The sequence below is a fragment of the Acyrthosiphon pisum genome, chromosome X (genome assembly GCF_005508785.2).
Source record: "Acyrthosiphon pisum isolate AL4f chromosome X, pea_aphid_22Mar2018_4r6ur, whole genome shotgun sequence".
Lineage (NCBI taxonomy): Eukaryota > Metazoa > Arthropoda > Insecta > Hemiptera > Aphididae > Acyrthosiphon > Acyrthosiphon pisum.
In genome coordinates, this window is record NC_042493.1 from 46,414,309 (window position 1) to 46,434,031 (window position 19,723).

The 19,723-nt window shown below is 26.9% G+C and overlaps 1 protein-coding gene across 3 annotated transcripts in view; it reads right to left on the reverse strand.

Annotated features, from left to right (window-relative positions):
* Positions 1–7,144, reverse strand: part of LOC100161279 (tetratricopeptide repeat protein 39B) — a 50,786-nt gene extending 43,642 nt beyond the window's left edge. For 2 of the 3 annotated variants that reach the window (XM_029486578.1, XM_016800697.2), the window contains exons 1-2: positions 6,763–7,144; positions 6,476–6,504 (exon numbers count right to left, since the gene is read on the reverse strand). In XM_029486578.1, the coding sequence (XP_029342438.1) occupies positions 6,476–6,504; positions 6,763–6,792 (59 nt within the window). In that variant the 5' untranslated portion in view covers positions 6,793–7,144. The remainder of the gene's footprint in view (positions 1–6,475; positions 6,505–6,762) is intronic. The other variant, XM_001945084.5, reaches the window with a different exon arrangement.
* Positions 7,145–19,723: the final 12,579 nt, after the last annotated feature.

Consider the following 19,723-nt stretch of genomic DNA (forward strand, 5'->3'; position numbering starts at 1 on the left):
CAAATTAAATAATATATTAATATCTAATAATCTATAATATTTAATAATCTGTAAATTAAAATGTTTAACGGGTTAACTGGATTTATTTTTCAAAATCATGCTTAATATGTCTACGCAAATTAACGTACCAATTAAATATGCATATTGTAATTGTATGTTGCAGTTGAATTTATTTTAACAGTTTCTGTTACACAGGTTAATTGTGAAAGAGCATGCAGTAAGCTTAAAATAATTAAAAATCGTTTACGCTCTTCATTAAATCAAGACCATCTTGAAGCATTCATGCTAATGTCTGTAGAAAAAGATATATTAGATGCTATTGATTTCATTGAAATACTAAATATAGTAAAAAATTCTTCATCATTGATGAACCTGATTTTATCGTTGTAAAAACCTAAGTGTATCTATATAATATTATTTATTTTAAATATTATAATATCTATGTTATAATTATATGTAAATGTTATTCGTTAACAAATAGTTAATTTACTGTTGTACTATTTATTATAGATGCTACAGATATATTTTAAGTATGATCTGTTAAGTTAACTATAGTATTTAAAATTAGAACAAAGTACAAAATTATGATAAATATTATATAACAAATTACTTAGTTAATAGGTAACAATGAATATTTATTCAGCAACAGTTAAAGCTATACACCTATAGTAGGTACGGAACAGATTATAATAATATATAGATTTTTCAGTAGATTTTCTAAAAACAAATAGGTAATTTGTAATGATAACAGTAAATAATTCGTGAGAAAACAATTTGGGTACAGATAAAAAAATTGATTAATATTGAGTTATATTATTACTGCATGATAATACTTAGGTAATGATGATTATAAAAAGAAAACGAGTGTTTACAATAACAAAACACTAAAAAAGGATGATTATTTAAATTGAACGTTAAAATATAATATAAAAGTAAAGATTACATTAGGTTTTTATGTAATCCCCATTGTGTTTAAGACATGAACCTATTTTAATTTTAAATGACCCATAACACGTCTTGTTAATTTGTTATAAGCGTAATAAAAAGAAATACTAGAGTCTAGAAGTATAATATATTACCTATTATGTATACCCGAAAACATTGAATTAATACTTTATCAATAACTGGTCTGAACATTAAATTTTAATGGTGATTACAATTTATGGCATCAAAAATAACAAATTAAATAATGTCTAAATAGTGTGTAACTATTTTAGCTATAATGCTATATTGATTGTATCCAGTGCCAAAGCCTTTTAAACTAATGATGTATATTATAGTATAAAGCAAACAGTTGATTCAAGAAATATTAAAAAAATAAAATTGTCCCAATGAGTAAAGGTAGATAATAATATTTTTTCTTTTATTGCCAGTCGTCAAATGAAAATATATAAAATCCATTAGAGTACGATTTTATATTGCATTACCTATAGGTACATATTTGAATTAAGCGTGTTCAGTTTTTAAAATATTATTGTTGTACATATTTGCTTATAAAAAAAGAGTCTTACCTATGTAAATAAAAATAGAATAGGGGCCATAATATTTTAAAAAAACTGTGGGTCTGCTTTCCAACAGCTTCCTCACTACCCCAGCTAAGTATGCCCCTATAGGGTAGGTTACCTACTTACCTACCATATTACTAATAGAAAAATAAATTATTTATGTACTAATATAAATAAATTAAGAAATAATAAATATTCTCAGAAATAGAAGCTAACACACACCGTCTTACATCGTCTTTACATCGTTTCCGTTCAAAATCGTTATTCGTATATTCACAGAGCGACTTTCTCAGTTTTTATATTTGTTTCTATAGTTAAGTTTACCGGTAAATTGTTTTTATGAATTAAACATTAACTGAACGCCGTATCCATCTCCCACAAATGGTTTTTGATCATGACGACCGTCATTTATATTATATTATATTAATTATATGATAATATTATGCCATAGTATGTCCCAAAAGTCCCGTATCACCCGTATCATCATCGTGAAAAATCAATATATTTAAATGCAGTTTGTTTTGCAGTTATAATAGTATGGAAATTCTGATTGAACAGCATAAGTTTCGATTTTTTTTTCGAAAATTCAAAAATGACCTACAATTTTTTTTAGGCAAATATTTTTTTTTAATTTCCAAGATAACCGTTTTGTTGATTGTATTTTCAAAAACAGTTCAAAAAAATAGATATATATTAAAATATAATGAAAATTGCCCAAGTTAGGGCTAATTGTTATTTTGAATTTCTAAGAATAATATTTATGTTACCTATGCATACGGCATTAGCAAAATACGATCCACATAAAAAGAAATGAAACGCTAATTTTTCGGCTGTAAATATTACGACTATTTGTTTTCATTTCTTGCATAAAATATTAAATTAATTTTTAAATGTATTTCTAAAATCATTGCAAATGGAAGAATATAATGGGTATAAATAGGGCCGTATTCAGAACATAGAAACTCCGAGACAATTATAAAATGCAACCTACCTATTTTAAGAATGAAAAGGATCCAGTGTTAAATAAATACAAATTATAAATATAATTAAAAAAATATAATAAAATAACCAAAAAATGGGGAAAGTAGGTAACCACACTACATCATCCCTGCTGTACATTAGGATTAGGAGCCGAGTGTACCTCGTCATTGAGTAGGTCACTATAATCGATTATAAACATTATTGCATACGAAAAACGATTCCGAGGAGAGACGGCTTGTCAGCGTATTATCATATAATATTAAATAAATGGCTATAAATTATTACTATGGTAATTAATTTTACCATTTATAGTAAATACGATATGTTCTAATAGCATTAAATTATTCCAAATGTTTTGAAAATATCATTGTGTACATGAAATATAATAATATACCTACATAAAAGTTTTGAAACCTCACGAAAAATATTTTTGAATTACAACAAAAGAGCTCAAATCGATATTCTTTGTTTAAATGCCAAATTTAATCCAAATTTAAACATCATGTATAAAAAAAAATCAAGAGCACTAACCAAACCTATCATATAGGTTTTAGATTTTTTGACTCCAATATAAACTAGTATTAGTATTTTTTTTTTAATTGTTAAGCTTTAACTATATAAACAAAACACTTAATATATTTTTGTCTACAAAATATTTTGCAAAGTTTCGTGATTTTGACTAATTTTGTTAAAATTTGAACTTCAAATACTTATACAAAAAAATCATACTTACGTATCTTTATGATTTTTAAATTATTATAATAAGACTTACGCAGAACCTTGTATTAAATTTTCAAAATTATTACCAAGAGACAATTTTTTTGTAGTATAGGTAATTAGGTAAATATAATATATGAAAAAGTTTTAAATCCCCATGAATAATGATTTTAAATTACAACAAATTAATTTACTAACATCGGTATTCTCCGTTTATCTAATTTCGCCGAAATTTTAACTTTAAAAGTCTATTAGCAAGAATGTCAGTAAATTGACAAGAAATTTTGTTTTGTAAATATAACTTGATTGTAGGTAATTGGTATTTTTCTTCGATTTAATATAAAAATATTTATAGAAGTACAAAACCTTACTTGTATTTTATATAAATTGTATGTACCTATTTAATTGTATATTCATATGTATTATACCATTGGGTTTTCATACGTCATATGTTTACTTTCACACCACTTGCAATAACGCAATGATAAATACTATTTTTTAATTTCCACCTACAAATTGACATTACAATACATATAATAAACAAAATATTAACATTATTTTATTTTGTTATTAGTTAAGGTAGTTAGATAAGAAAAAAAACAAAAGGTCGTAAAAATGTATCACCCATACATTTCTACCCTGTAGGGCCCTGGCCACGGGATAAATAAGATAATGTATTTTAATAGTACTTAAAGGCTAAAGCACACACCTCGGAAAACAAACATCTTCGGGGTTTTTCCTGTCCTGGTTATAATACGTATAAAACTGTATACCTACACCGAATGCCAATATTTTATCACATCATTTATTTCGGCTTATATCGTCAAACATTCTAAGCACAAGTCACAAACTATAAGATAAACAAGTATAGTAGTTTATCTTAGTTCGTGGTATAAGTGGCTATTAGGGAGTGATGTTTTGTAGGTCTTATCTTATGATACAATTTTTAGATGCATTTATCACAGATATTTACAATATGCATTGTGTATATGTGGCATTTATTCGTAAATATTTTGATAAGTGTACACCAACACGACTATATAATGTATAAATGTTTATTTTTTTTTAAGGATTGTTTTGATTCTTTCAATATTTGTGACACTAATAAATAATAATGATTTAATGAGGGTACCTAATATGAATTATAAAAACATAGATGCGTTTGCCATTGATGCCATTGTTTGTATGTTACATTTATATTACCTATGTAAAGTTATAAATGGATTCGTATTTTTGTGTATAACTCTATACGCACATAAACATCGTATAATATTTTCATTGATAACAAGCTATGGGTACCTAAATGAAAGGTTATTTTTGGGAGAAAATAACGTTGCCTTTAAACTGGATTGTAATGTATATGTATATTTTTATTGTATAGTATACTGATGATATTCAGAAAGGTCACTTATTTGGCAGAAAACATGTGGACTAATTCATACGAGAATACAAGATGAAACAAACAACACAACAAATGTCACTTGAAAAAAAAGTAAAATGTGTATAATAATTACTATGACAATTGTGTGAGCTTTTAATATTACAAATTATAATATATAACTTATTAGTTATTACTATAACTTATAAAATAGTATATTAGTCATATACTTGAAACTTGAAAGTATCTATATATTAAAATAATAATAAACGTAATTTTTACAAAACAGTACTTATGTTATAAAAAAAAGTGTACCGGAAAATTACGCTATTTATAGTCATATAGATAATTTACATTTTTATTAATTTTTTTTTAAATATCTATTAAACTTGAATATTTAAACAATAATTTTAGGATGACATAATATGGTCTCTGCTTAGAATCATTTTTTTTATGCACATCCATTATAATGACACACTCGACGCTACTGTATGAAAGAGCGGTACCCACTTGTCCAACTTTTCTTTATTTCAATTAAATGCACAAATAGATAAGTGTAAGTGTCGGTTTATCACACGTGTGAATTAACGACTCAACCACGTATTGAATTTTAAAATAATGATATTATATAACTAATTAGTAATTATTAAACTCGTTACTTAGTTATACACATATTTATTTTTATTTTTATTAGTTTATTAGATATTTAGATACTATTTATAATTTATATAATATACCTTTCATCTAATATAAAAATGTTTACTTATGTTCGTATATTAACTTTTTATACTTAAACATACAGTACCTACTAAGAGTATGCACATGTAAACCCTTTCTTAGGTAAGCTTAAATGTATGGTTTCTTTATACTCTGCCACAAACATTATAACCGTTGTATAACGCTATATAGGCTTCAAACATTAAACTTATATAGTTTTATCAAAATTATTGACCATCGTAGTTCTTACTTTTAAGTACCTACCAGCTATCTCGTTAGTTATTATTGTCATTGGTCATTAAACACATATTTGTTGTTTCTAAACAGTGTTTTCAGATATTTCTACCTTTTTTGTGAGCTGTCACATACAGCGATCCATCTTTATCATCGCGTGTGTTTAATAACATATTATAATACAATTATAATGGGAAACAAATCAACAATTTAAATTTAAATCAGTAGTTATTCTATACTTCAAATCAACTAGCTAACCTACCTAACATTACGTCATTACCTACGTCCTACAGGCTACAAATCACTGTATTATTATTGACTACTTTTGTTTTGTTTTTACTATTTTTCATGTTTATTTGTATAGAAGTTAAGTTGTTCGGTAGGAACTTATAACTGTTATATGTTTATACAATGCCAACCAATGCCAGCCAAACCAATGTATTACTTGAATTTTTTCAATTAATTATGAATTACCCATGTAATCGAATGGTTATTTATTGTTTATAGTCACAATTTAAAATTGCTATAATAATAATTTTACTCGTCGATTCGTTACACCTTATAAGCCGTTTAGCCATTAGATTATTTTTTTTTTCATTATCCAAATAATGAGTAAATATAATGCAGAAATCTACATCAACATCTACCTAATTGGATATAACAATTATATATTTAATGTTTACATTATTGACAATTTAGACTCCATTCACTAGAAGAGTTATGGTTCAGTAAGATTTAGCAGTATTGTGATATAGGTGGAAGGTAGGCTAGGTTAGGTTAGCTACAAACCTACATATTATAACTTACACTAATAATAAATACGACGTCTAATTATGAAATAACTAGGTCGGAAAACATAAATATTTTATGAACTTATAAGTTATAATGTATATTAATATCGTGTATGTTTGATAAAAAAATATCTGTAGTATCTTATACTCACGCCGGAATCACCTCCAGAGCGTCTTCAAACTGTAATACAATAACAATAATACTGTTGTTAATATTGATCTCAGTGTATTTCAGATAAGCGTTAATATGTATATAAAATAGACATCATAATAATAATATAAACCTAAGTCTATAAAAGTTATACTATTAAATATGGTAGGTACAATAGGTATGTCAAGATGTGGTGCTTTAATATTCTATAATCGTGTCATTTCAACAAGACTTTTGATCGGAATCTCGACGATTCGATATTATAAAGACAAAGGTCGTATAATTTACCTCGTCCTCAGCATCGCCGCAGTCACCCATCTCGACTGACAAAGTGTGTTGAGGGAAAATGCTCGGCGCGGGAAGTTGCGGATAACAATATTATTATTACGTTACCGTCCGGCGGGAAAAGTATGCATAATATAAATTATTGTACTATAGAGTATAGGTAGGATTTTTGACTACGAAATCGCTAAATATGCGACCAGATTGTCTGTTTGTATTGTGTAGAAAACGAAACGATAGCAAATCAGTGTGATGTACAATATAAATATTATATTCAAACGAAAAGCGATTGTTCGACCGGACGGCGATGCGGCGCAGGCGTGCGCGTGACCCGGCAAACTGCAACTGACGTCTGACTACCAAGTACCAAGTACACTGGCGAACCAACGCGGCGCGACGCGAGCAGCTGCTTCGTTCACGGAATGATACGATGCGCGCCGACGCACTGACGTATTATTATTTATTATTTATTATTATTACTATTCGTAATAATATTATGATCATCGCGTCGCTCGTTCGTGTAACAATAATATTACAATACATCGTTATAATATTGTGTTGTACGGTCGTAAGTTTTTAATTTTTTTTTTAATCGAAGTCCCCCCCACACACGCGTAACATATACATGACACGGCTAAATCACAGTCCAACCCGCGTAAAAACCTCGACAGCCTTGACCCGGTTAGCCGGTGTGAAAGCAGTGCGACAGAGGATGATAGATAATAATATATATCATATTATTATACAATTATATTATTGTTTTAATATTTGATAAGAAAAAATAATAACAACAACGACATCAAAATAATGTGGTACCTCGATATCAACACTGTTATCATGGGCCGGTCGCGGGTCGGCGGCGCAGGACATCCATCCCAGGGCGGCGTGTTATCACCGCGACAACTTACGCGTAGGTTCGCGAACCTATCTACCAGCGCGATGATTACGATGATATTGTTTTCATATTTCGCCCCGTGCATGCTTTAACAGTTTAAGTCCTAGAAGGCCGAATTCATTTTTGTCGAACAAAATGCATTTGAAAATTAAATTGTGTGTATGAAATATAAAAATATAATAATATACTTTAAAAGCTTCAAATACCAGTACCCACTGTCACAAATAATATTTTGAAATTACAACAAAATAAATAAAATTGTTATTCTCTATTTAAATACCTAATTTGAACCAAAAATTAAAATAACTATTAAAAACTATGTTTTGTGTTTTATATAGTTTTTTTAGATTTTTTGGTTACAGTATGAACTACTTATGAGTAGAGCTCAGATTTTGTAGCAAATGCTTCTTTTGATGGAATAGAAGGATAATTCTTATATATAAATACGTATTAAGTCGTTCTGATTTAAAGTAAACTTTATTTTGCTTTTTGCCTCATTTGGTACTTTTTTCTTTAATTTTACATAATTTTCTTGAAGATTTAACATATTTCTATTATTAATTTATTATTCTTCGACGATATTGTTATTGCCATTTGCCATAAATTAAATCGGTGAAAAAATCGGTAGTTAATGGATGACTGCAGATAAAATAACTATCATCGTTATTGAGTCGAAATTGAAGTTTTATCAAAATTACCGTAATTACAGTTTTAATTATGACTTACGGAAAAGGAAAATTATCTGAATCATATTTGCGTTTTTATAGCACGTTCTAATCTTGATCGGTAAATATCAATCAGCGCGGTATAGTGTTCTATATACAATTTAATCGCAAAAATGCCTCAAGTTGAAAATTTAAAAAGATCGATATTATGACTGAAGGAAGTATTATATAATTCCTTTTTAATATTTTATGGGTGATAATTTACATTTTTTAACCTAACCCATCATTTTTTAATATTTAATTTAATGTGTAATTTATTAACATTTTTTTTTTACAATTAACTTTAATAAATTATTTTTTTACTTTTTTTGGCTACTTAAAATGCTTTCTTAAGGATTTATTTTGCTACAAAATCCGAGCCCTACTTATGAGAAACCTTGGTTTAAATTTTCAATGCTCAGAACATTGCAAATTGAACATTTTATATATTTATAAATACAAATCAATTTACAAATTTTCGTTTTTTTGATAAATGTTGTCAACATTTAAATGCTTGTAAAAAAAGTGCATAAATATCTGTAACATTTTTAAACTACTATTATAACAACTTATGGAAATATATTACGTATTACATTTTCACACTGTATTACAAAGAGAATAATTTTTAATCGACATTTATAGAAAAAAAAAAACTAAAAAAAAAATTTTAATTTCTATATTGATCATAAAGTGTAAAAATATTTTTTTAAATTTTAACATGTATAGAAAACAATAATATAAATAATTTGATGAAAATTCCAACTGTCTACGATTATTAATTTTTAAATTACAACAAAATAAGAAAATCATTAATTTACGAGTGAATATACACTGCAAAGATTTGAACTTGTAACGCTCATAAAAAATTAATGAGACTATCCGATAAACTTTTTTGTTTGTTAAAGGTCAAAAACTTATGACAAATCTTGTAATAATTCTTCAATTCTTAGATATAAAAAAAAAAAACATTTTATGAATTTTTAACTCAAAATAGTTTACATATTTTAGTTATTTTGTTGAAATTCTAACTTCAGACGCTTTTAAAAAAATGTTGTGACCGTGTATTTTTGATATTTTAATATTTGAACTACGGTTTAAGTTAACTAAAGTCCCAATTTTGGTTCAAAAAATACCAGATGCTGCATTTGAATGCACCTGCCAAATACTATTGTTGCATAATATTACACGATATTAAGTTATCACGATAATAGATCATATCACGTAGGTAACTAAAGACAATTTATATCAATCAGCGTTTCTTATTTTCGTCAATAAAAGCATTTTGTTCTTCATATTGTTTACATTTTACATTTTACATTTGTTTACATTTTAGATCATACAATATTGCATTAACTTTCTTTTCGAGACGATGATAAAAATGATTTTGAATGATAAATAATAAATTGTTTTTAACATCACATTTTAAATGTTATTACAAATATTAAATTATTTTAAAGCTTATCCATTTATTATAGGTTCAGTTAGTGTATAATTTATCTATCTGTTTTGGATTTTATCATCAGAAGTTTTTTCATGAGTTTTTCAGTGTATAAAAGTTATATTTAGGAGACAGAAGCTATAATATAATAGAAAAAAGCATGTCATATACTTATGATAATATTTAATTGTTTTATGGTATATTTTAAATTTTTAATCCAGATATTTGAAAACAACTATGGGTACCTAACCTAAATAAAGGAAATCATAAGTTTTAACGTTACTTATACGTACTTATACTTAACGTAACTAGGGCTAGGATTTTGTAGCATTTGCATTTTCTTTCATAAAACTATAGGACATAACTAATCAAAAACAAAATTCGTCACAGAGTTCAAATATGAAATTTTGATTTTGCTTTTTTTGCATTTTCTTATGATATTCATAAATAAATGCTTTTTTGGTACTTTTTTGTCAGTTTATTAGCTTTTTAATTAGTTTTTGTTAATTATACGCATATTTAACATTTTTAGAAAATGTATGTACATATTTATCTAAATTATTATTTATTAATTTATTTTAATTGTATTACCTATTATATATATTTATTTCGTGATTTCGTAGTGAAATATTATCGCCTTATCGGAAAATATTCTGAAAATAGATTCTTAGATTTTGTCAAAGTGATTACCGAATGGGGAGTAGTGGTTACGTAACACGTTGACATTTATCGAAATTTAATAAAACAATTTTTAATTTATTTTTTTCAATATTTATAAATTGTGCTTAGTTGTTCTACGAATTACTTGGTGTGAATATATAAAAATGTGTTTAATAAATTATTTTTTGATATTAAAAATATTTTTCAGCTAAACTTAAAAGTGTTCAAGTCTTTTTTAGTTGCATTTTCTTGGTTAAAATGCTTTTTTTTTTGTAGCATCATTGACAATTTTTTAATTCCTTTATTGTAGGTTTTTAGTGCTTTATTTTCCTAGCCCTACTTATAATACTTTTAAATACTAGCAGTTATGGATAATATTATAATATTCGTATTAAACAGTTATTAAATAGATAGGTAGATACTTCAGTTTATTTAATTTTAGACGTTTAATAAATGTGGCCTTGTTGTCATGGGACATATAATATTATGTATAATGACATAATATATAATGGTAGACACTCGAATGTATACCGGTTCGATCACGGATTTTCCATTAAAAAAATTAAGTTAATTTTTGAAAATTGAAGTTTTTGAAATATCAAAAACATATCTAACAAAATCCAAGTAGCAAAAAAAGTGACGTGTCCGCCACTTAATTAATAACTTTTAAACCGATTAGTTGTTACCAAGTTCAAGTTCATCATTGTATCACAACAAATTTACTGTGAATTTGATTTTTGGCCCTCTTAAAAAATTTTGTTTTTACCGGATACGGTTCACCTGTTAGCCGTCGAACTATATACAGCAACAACACCCCTGCGTACGCATAATATGAGGCTCTTATTGTTATTTAGAGTTTAAACTACTATTACCCATGCAAGATCGCTTGGATATTTAGGGTATAGCTATGACCCGGTAATCGGTATTAAAAAAAAAGAGTACATAACTCAGGTAATATATAACTTAAAAAATATCACAAATGGTTTACCTAAGTAATAATTAAAAATATTACCTACTTCACTCATGTAACTTTCATAGCAAAAAAAAAATCAATAGTTAATAAGCTGTTAAATTTTTAATCGAGAAAAAATCAACTACTGATATAGGTACTTATAGTATCCGTGAATTTATTTCAATAACTTTTGATCTGTTTTAAACATATTAAACATTTCATAACAAGTTTCATCAAAGTTTGTATAAAACTGAATTACCGTTTTAATGAAACGTTTTATTCGTTTTCAAAAGCGTCGGGTAAAACAAAATAAAAATTAAGGAAAAACAAGAATTTTCACGCCTAATCAGTTTTTAACAAAATTGATTTTTTGTTTTTGGTGTAACTCTAAAACAAATGACTGAATATACATGCAACTTTCCCTGAATTTTTACATTAGATTTTTCTATCCATGATAAACTTTTAAAAATATTTTGACCTATTTCAAGCTGTTTACGGACATTTTCAGTTTTCAGTTTTCAATTTCTTTCTTTTTTTTTTCTATAAATGTCAATAAACTTGTATTCGTTTGGTTAAAAAACTTGAAAATTGAACAAAAGGCTTTTAATATATTGTTACAATAACAGTTGAGAAATATTAAAAATACATAATCACAATTTTTTTTCATAACCATTTAAAGATCAATTTTTTACAAAAGGCATACAAAATAAAAATCACGAAAATCTGTAAATTATTTTGAGTTAGAAATTCATAAAAATCCTTTTTTTTAATCTAAGATTTTAAAATTGTATACAAGATTTCTCATAAGATTGTTATAAGATTGTTATATACTTATATTTTACGATAAGTACGTCCATAGTTTATATCTACAGTAATAAAATTATATAATTTCTATATAATAATTGTACATAGTATGTAATACACATAGATTAAGAATATCCTATGTTTATTTTATCTGAAGCAACATTTGGCATTTGCACATTAAATATGAATGGTATTTTTATGATTTATGAAGCCAACTACTGCGGACGCGTGTATTTTTAGTATTATAAAAATACCTATCTAAAAACAAATATTATTTTAAAATACAAAACATTATTTAAAAATTTTAAATAAAACAATGCTAAGGCAATTACGCTACTAATACTAATTAATAAAGTAGTAATAACTAATAAGTTGTCAATATTTAATTAGTATAATATTGTAATAAAACATGGTGTATATTATGTTTTACACAATTTAAATGCATTTTCGGACTTAAATGAATTTACTTGAACGGAGACGATTTCATATCCATATGTGTTATAGGTATAGACTATACCCACGATATAACAGGCGCCATCTACAAACAGTGGCTGCGTTTTTAAATATGCGTGTTTCATTTATAAGGATACTTACAAATTTTTATTCTATCATAATTCATAATCTTAGTTAGCTACTATTAAATGAAAACTCGTTCTGGTATTTAAAATTGGAACAGATTTAGAACTGAGTCGAAAGTCGAAAGTTTTAATTCTGTATGACCTCGACGGACCTATCAGACAGGTGTAGATCTATATGAATAAATTGGGCTCCATAGTCTCAGTGGTGATCGATGAAACTATATCGATGGAACTATATCTAACTCCCTACTACACTTCCCCATTAATGATGAATCATTGAATAAATGAATATCCGTGTACCTATTTAACAAATAACAATAAATATTGTGAATGGCCATCATTACAATAGTGAATACGCCACTGACCTGCAACATCCGACTGCAGTCAAAGACGTTATGACAAAGGCCCAGGAAATATCTAATAACATATCTATGTGACTTTGTGAATTATATTGGGCTCCCGGCCCGTAAATAAATAAATAATAATATAATATTATTACAATCTGTTATTTACTTATAGGTAGACGGATTGAAGACATACATATTTTTCATGTTTTAATTAATTAATACGCGCACTGATGTATTATTAAATGTACCAATATGTATATGCATACCTATATACTGATACAGTGATACGTGGCACCTTTTTGGGTAGGTAGTCCAAAATGTTAGATATGAAATATTTCGGTTTAATATTATACTAGCTTATTACTAACTACTTACACTTGCTTAAGTGTCTTAAAGATATGGTGTTTTATTCTGCTCGGAATCTAAAATTAATTCATAAATTAATAATAATAGTATAAAATATATATTTTAACCATTAAAATATTGGCTTATATCCTTCGTCTCCGCTCAGAAACGTTTTATCTATAATATTCATTGTTGCAATTACCTATCAACTGGTGTCCATCATTTTTCGAACATTCGATAATTTATGTATATATTTGATATCGGAACAAATATATTTATTCGATTATTTCTAACATAATATTATATGGGTAGTTACACACTTGCACAACATAATACTTCCAGCTATACAGAAAACAAACAAGAAATAAATTATATTTATATTTCTGTCACATACTATGATGATACAAGTTATAGCATTTTATCATAGGGGCCGCAGACATTTCTCAAGGGGGGGATGGGTTTGTTTATAGGTATATAATAATATATAAAATATACCTAACATATGTTGTTAACTTAACAGGACTTCTTATAATGGTGACCATTTTTTCGTATAACGCACTTTAAATTTATAATACATATATTAATTTATCATATCACCTATACAGTGAATTCAATTTAAAATACATTTCCGAAAAGCCAGGGGGAATACCCCAGCTTACCATTCCCTCCGGACGCCTATATAGCTTTTATGTAAGTAGGTACACGGTGGTGTTTTTTAAGGTAACAGTGATGCTCCTCGCTCCCTTGGGACTTCGTTAATTTATTTTAATATGTAAACATTAAAAATAATAATTTATGGCAATTATTAACAATAAATATGATACATTTATTAAAATATAACAAGAATTATCTTAATACCTACACTTAGACAGTCTTTGGAAAGAGGATGAAATTTATTTTTGCATATTTCTCTGTGCCATGGTACAATTCAACCCCTCCCTTGCCACTTCTGTCTTATACAAATCCAAATACAAACACAATAGTTTACTCAATAGCTTATATATGGAAATTACCGTAAAATCTGTTTTAGTTAATTTTGCAAAATGTACATAACAGGCGGATTAATTTAGTATTGTAAAAACTTATTGAAATATAAAACAAATAGGCTTAAATACGTTGTACAAGATTATACATATTACATTAATTTAAACATGAGATGTGAGCCTGAAGAAAATATATTATCGCCCTGATGGTTTCTTTGATAAAAATTATTCATGCTTTTTAGGGCAGTAAAAGTGTCCAATGTTCAACTTTGAGGGTGGCTATTGGAAGACAATTTGGATATAATTTGTTCATTAGATCAAAAGTAAAAAATATCATGGCTCCAAAACGTTTTTATAACGTTATGAGTTTAACGTTAAACATATAAAAAAACGATTGAAATCGATAACGGATAACGAAACAGAAACGATAAACGATTGAAACATATAATTGCCAGAAAAAAAAAATATTTATAAAATGTTAACTATCAGTAAAATATATATTATGGTTATTTTTGTAATATTATATTTTTCAATCACAGTATTTTGTGTGGGAAACAAGCTATATCCACCAGATAACGCTAAACGATTCATAACGTTTAAATATTTAAAACGTTTAAACGGTGAAGTTGAATAACGTTTAAATTCTATATAACGTTAAACAGTCATTCGATCATAACGTTTAATATCCATATAACGGTAAACGTTATTATTATTTTTGAATTTTTAAACCCTGAAAAATATCCAGTACTTTATAAAATAATCAGAAAAAACTAAAAAAATACGGAAAATTGGGAATATTTACAACAAGTGCACCAGTTTTCTAAAAAAATCAATTTTGTTTTTTTGTTGTAATTCAAAAATGAATCACCGTAGAAACTTGTAATTTTCACCAAATATTGTGAAACCTCCCCTAATGAGTAAGTACTTCTAAATAGTGAATACTTCCAAATAGTGGTTGTTTTATAGGATGAAATATTTTCACTATTTGTCTATGGGAAAATGAAAACCGATAAATACGTGATACTCGACTAAGCAACGGACACTTTAATGAAATGAAATTTTTGACCTTGATAATTTGTATCAACATTTTAGAATAATTATTGTAGATTGTATAAATAAAAGTCTACACTATTAAATGAATTAAACCATGACTAGGTAAGCTGTTCCACTATCACAGTGTTGTGTAAAAAATTTCACGTCGGCATTTTTCTTGGTTTTAATAATCTGGGTTTAGTATAGTTATGTATGATATTGGTCACAGTTATTTACATGAGGTATCGACATTGATAAGCACTGTATCCACACGTCGATCGAGTCGGAACATTACAACTTAGATAACGGTATCTAACCTATGTCATATATATTCTATTGGTCAATAACGTGGATTGACCAATCAGGCGGAGTATAGTTTCACTGCAAAGTTACGCGAGCAACTGGAATAGCGCCTTTATAGTTATTTACCTTATCTTGAACACCCAGTCGTTAAAATGTTATCGTGTAGTAGAGAATAGGCAAAGTAAAAAAACACGTCCCTTCAAAACATAGAACAACTTCGTCATTGATTGCGGTATTGTTACAAAAACGCCCAAATGTAGGTATTAGAATTTTTTAGACATGATATATTATAATAGGTACATATTCTTTTTGTGCTTTTTATAGAGAATTGAAATTTTTCATTTTTTTCGTTTTAAGTATGATATAATTTTTGTTTGAAAGTAAAATAGCTTGAAAATGGAATAAAATTATCTTCAAAACTTGATTTAATAAAAACCTAAAAAAAAAAATGTTTAACTACATAGGTACCTACCTAACTAGCATGCACAATTTTTTTAAAAATAATAATTCAAATTTTGACGAAGTTTGATATTTTAACGAAAAATACGATTTTAGTTATTATGTTTTGTAACATGAAATCCAAAAATTATTAATTTTAAAGTTTTGAAACTTCTAAAATTAGAATTTTATATTATTTATAAAATATACTTAGAAATCGAAATGAGCACTGTCTCCTCTCAGAATTGTTTACATATTATGCAACATTTTTTAATTTGTTTCAAATTTAACACATATCCATTACAGTGACCTTACTCAATAACGAAGTAGGTACCTACACTCGAATTCTTACAGATCGAATTCTACGGTTTTTTTTTACTTGCGCTCAAGGACAAATGTAAACTTGGCCCGCGGTTACTTTTTTTGTTTAATACTTGGCCCGGAAATTTAAGATAATTTTGATCTAATTCAACCATATCAATTTCAAAATTCAAAAACTAAAAAAAAAAGAATTGTTAGAAATAACACTTAAAAATATAAAAATAAAGAAATATCGGAGAGTGAATACGTCAATCGTGGCTTTTCACTTAAAAAAAAATAGATTTTACTTACTAATACAACGCTACAATTTTACTTATATTTTTTTCACTGAATATATATATATAATATACTCAATTGAAAATATGAAATCCAACACTGTAACATTTTACTTTGCACATTTTGACACGATTTTACATTTATATAAGTAATGTATTTCATAGTTCATACTATGAATAATAATATGAAAATGAAAATAAAACAAAATAACTTTTGGAGGATAATGAGAATCGCCTCCTCATGGTGTCCTCTATGTAATGCTAAATGGATCTCAAGAATATTATAAGACAATTATTAATTAGATATTAGAAGATATTGTCAAGTTTGCATAACATTTTTATTCGGGACGAGTTTACAAGTCAATCATTTTTATGTGAAAAAAAACCGGGCCGAGTTTACCATAGACCTTTTGGACATTTTTTTTTCATCAATCGAGTTTACAATCGCCCACGCTTAATTATAGATAGTGACCAAATCGTTTATAAATAAAATATCATAATATCTGTATTTATTATAGGTACCTAATTTATTTTAATTTGAACCACAATGAACAATAATTATTTTAATTTGAACTATAATAGATAATGATTTTTATAGTTTGAATCACAATGAAAAATAATTGTTTGAATTACATTTTAAATGGTTTGTATGCGTGTAATAACTAATATTTGTATTGGTATAATATTAGGTATAATAGTCATCCATGTATTCTATTCGATAAAGTATTACGACTAAAAAGGATTTTTGTGTACGATAGTGTAAATTATGCATGGCTTATTATTTCATTAATAGATGTATAATGTAGATATCTACCTAAACAAGATTTATATAACCACGGTTTATTCTTATATTTGAGGGCTAGTGAGTGCCTAAATAAAAAAAGTATTATAATGTATTATTTTGCACAGCAGCCAGGGAAAGTATATTCGTAGTATCAGCTCGCAAATCTACACGCTTAACAATTTAATATTAAACCTGAATAATAATTCAGGTTTTTTTGGACAAATTTTTAAATTTTTTCTGATTGGAGATATTATTAATATTATTAGTTAACTTTGAACGACTGCAATTTTGTGTACATATTAGTTTAATATTACGAATATGGAATAATTAACAACAATTATTGCAGGCAGTAGGTATACCACTTCTTCCCTTTCCTGTTATAATTCTCCAACTGGCCAAATCTAATATTAGGTACTGCATTAGTAAGCAACAGATATTAAATTAATACTATATCACATAAAACTTTAGAAGCACACATTATTCGAAAATATGTCAATTCATAGCCACATGTAGGTACCCACCTACTTAATATTTATAAATAACATTTTGCAATCGTATATTTCGTATAAATCATAATTTTCTTCGTATATTTCAATGTTTCTGCGAACATACCTATTAATTTATATTGAAATTCATATAATACGATATTATAACATTTTTAATATTTAGAAAATTTTCGATTTTGCATTGTACAATTAATATGAATCGGTAAGATAAAATGTTCTGATTGGATCTATCCCACTCGTGTCCCCTTTGCCGGCTCCATCATGCCTACTTTTATAATTGTTATGCTCCACTTCCAATCTCAAGACATTAATTGTTGTGTTATGGTTATATGTAATGACATTCTGTCAGTCAGACGTGCAATGTATCGCGAAATTATTATCCAAAAACTCGTAGCTATATAAGTATTAAAGTGTATAAGTTCGGATTTTTGAAGTAGTTGAAATTGGTTGCTTGATAAATATGGTAATATTAATAACAATAATAATATTCATTATAAATTATTGAATAACAGTTTAGTATTATATAAGTACGAATGTATGATGAAATATTTGGATACGTATTTCAATAAATATTTCGCATTCAAATAAGCAGCTTAATTATATTTTAAATCATCACACGCATAAACGCATAATTTGGTGGATTTTTTTAGGGGGAGGGCGACATTGTTTATTTGATTAAGTGACTCACAGAGGCATTGCCCCTGCACTCTTAATATATATCCATAAATACCAGGCATTAAAAAAATAAACATTAATAATAGTTTATAATATTAGATAATTTATATAATTTATTTAGTGATTGTTTTAGACAAAATATATTTATTTTTAGATGGAAGTATTCCAAAATTCTTTAGATATCAATGTGCAAATCTGTTTCCATATATAATATTAATATAGAAGAATTTAATATACTTATCATATATATAGCCCAATGATGACATAATAAGAAAAATTTTCAGGGAGGATTTTTCAATGGCCTTTTCTCTGAATTTTCTCTAAAATGAGTTTTCTCTAAAAACGCTTATCACTTAAATAAGATACTATTCATATCTTTTGGGGGATTTCTAAGAGTTCTTTGGAGAGGATATGCCCCCCCCCTCCAGACACCCAATTTACGCCACTGATGTAGCCAAGTTTTTATATTTTGCGAAACTGTGTTCATTAGTTTCTGAGTCTCGACTCTCGAGGTAATTGGCAAAGACATGGCTTACTTGTAAAAGTTTTAATAAAGTTAGGGAATATATTTTTAATTATTGTTGCCTTTAAAATATAACAATTTATTTCAATTTTGTAAGTTCCTGATTGTAAGATAATGTTTTTAATTACGGTAGTCTTCGCTGAATATTGATTTTGGACAAAAAGTTATAATAAATAATTGATGAATTAGGTACTTATTCGATTTTGTATCAATATTTTAATTCAGTGCAAGTATCATGAAATTATGATTATTCTACCGTGTATGGAGATATTAACATCACCATAGTAGTGTTATCAGTTATCACTTATCATAGTTTTTGAGATCAATGCAACTTAGGTACGTATATAAAATTAATATTTCTTACTCTGAATAGTGATACACAGAAATTGGGGTTGGGGGGGGGG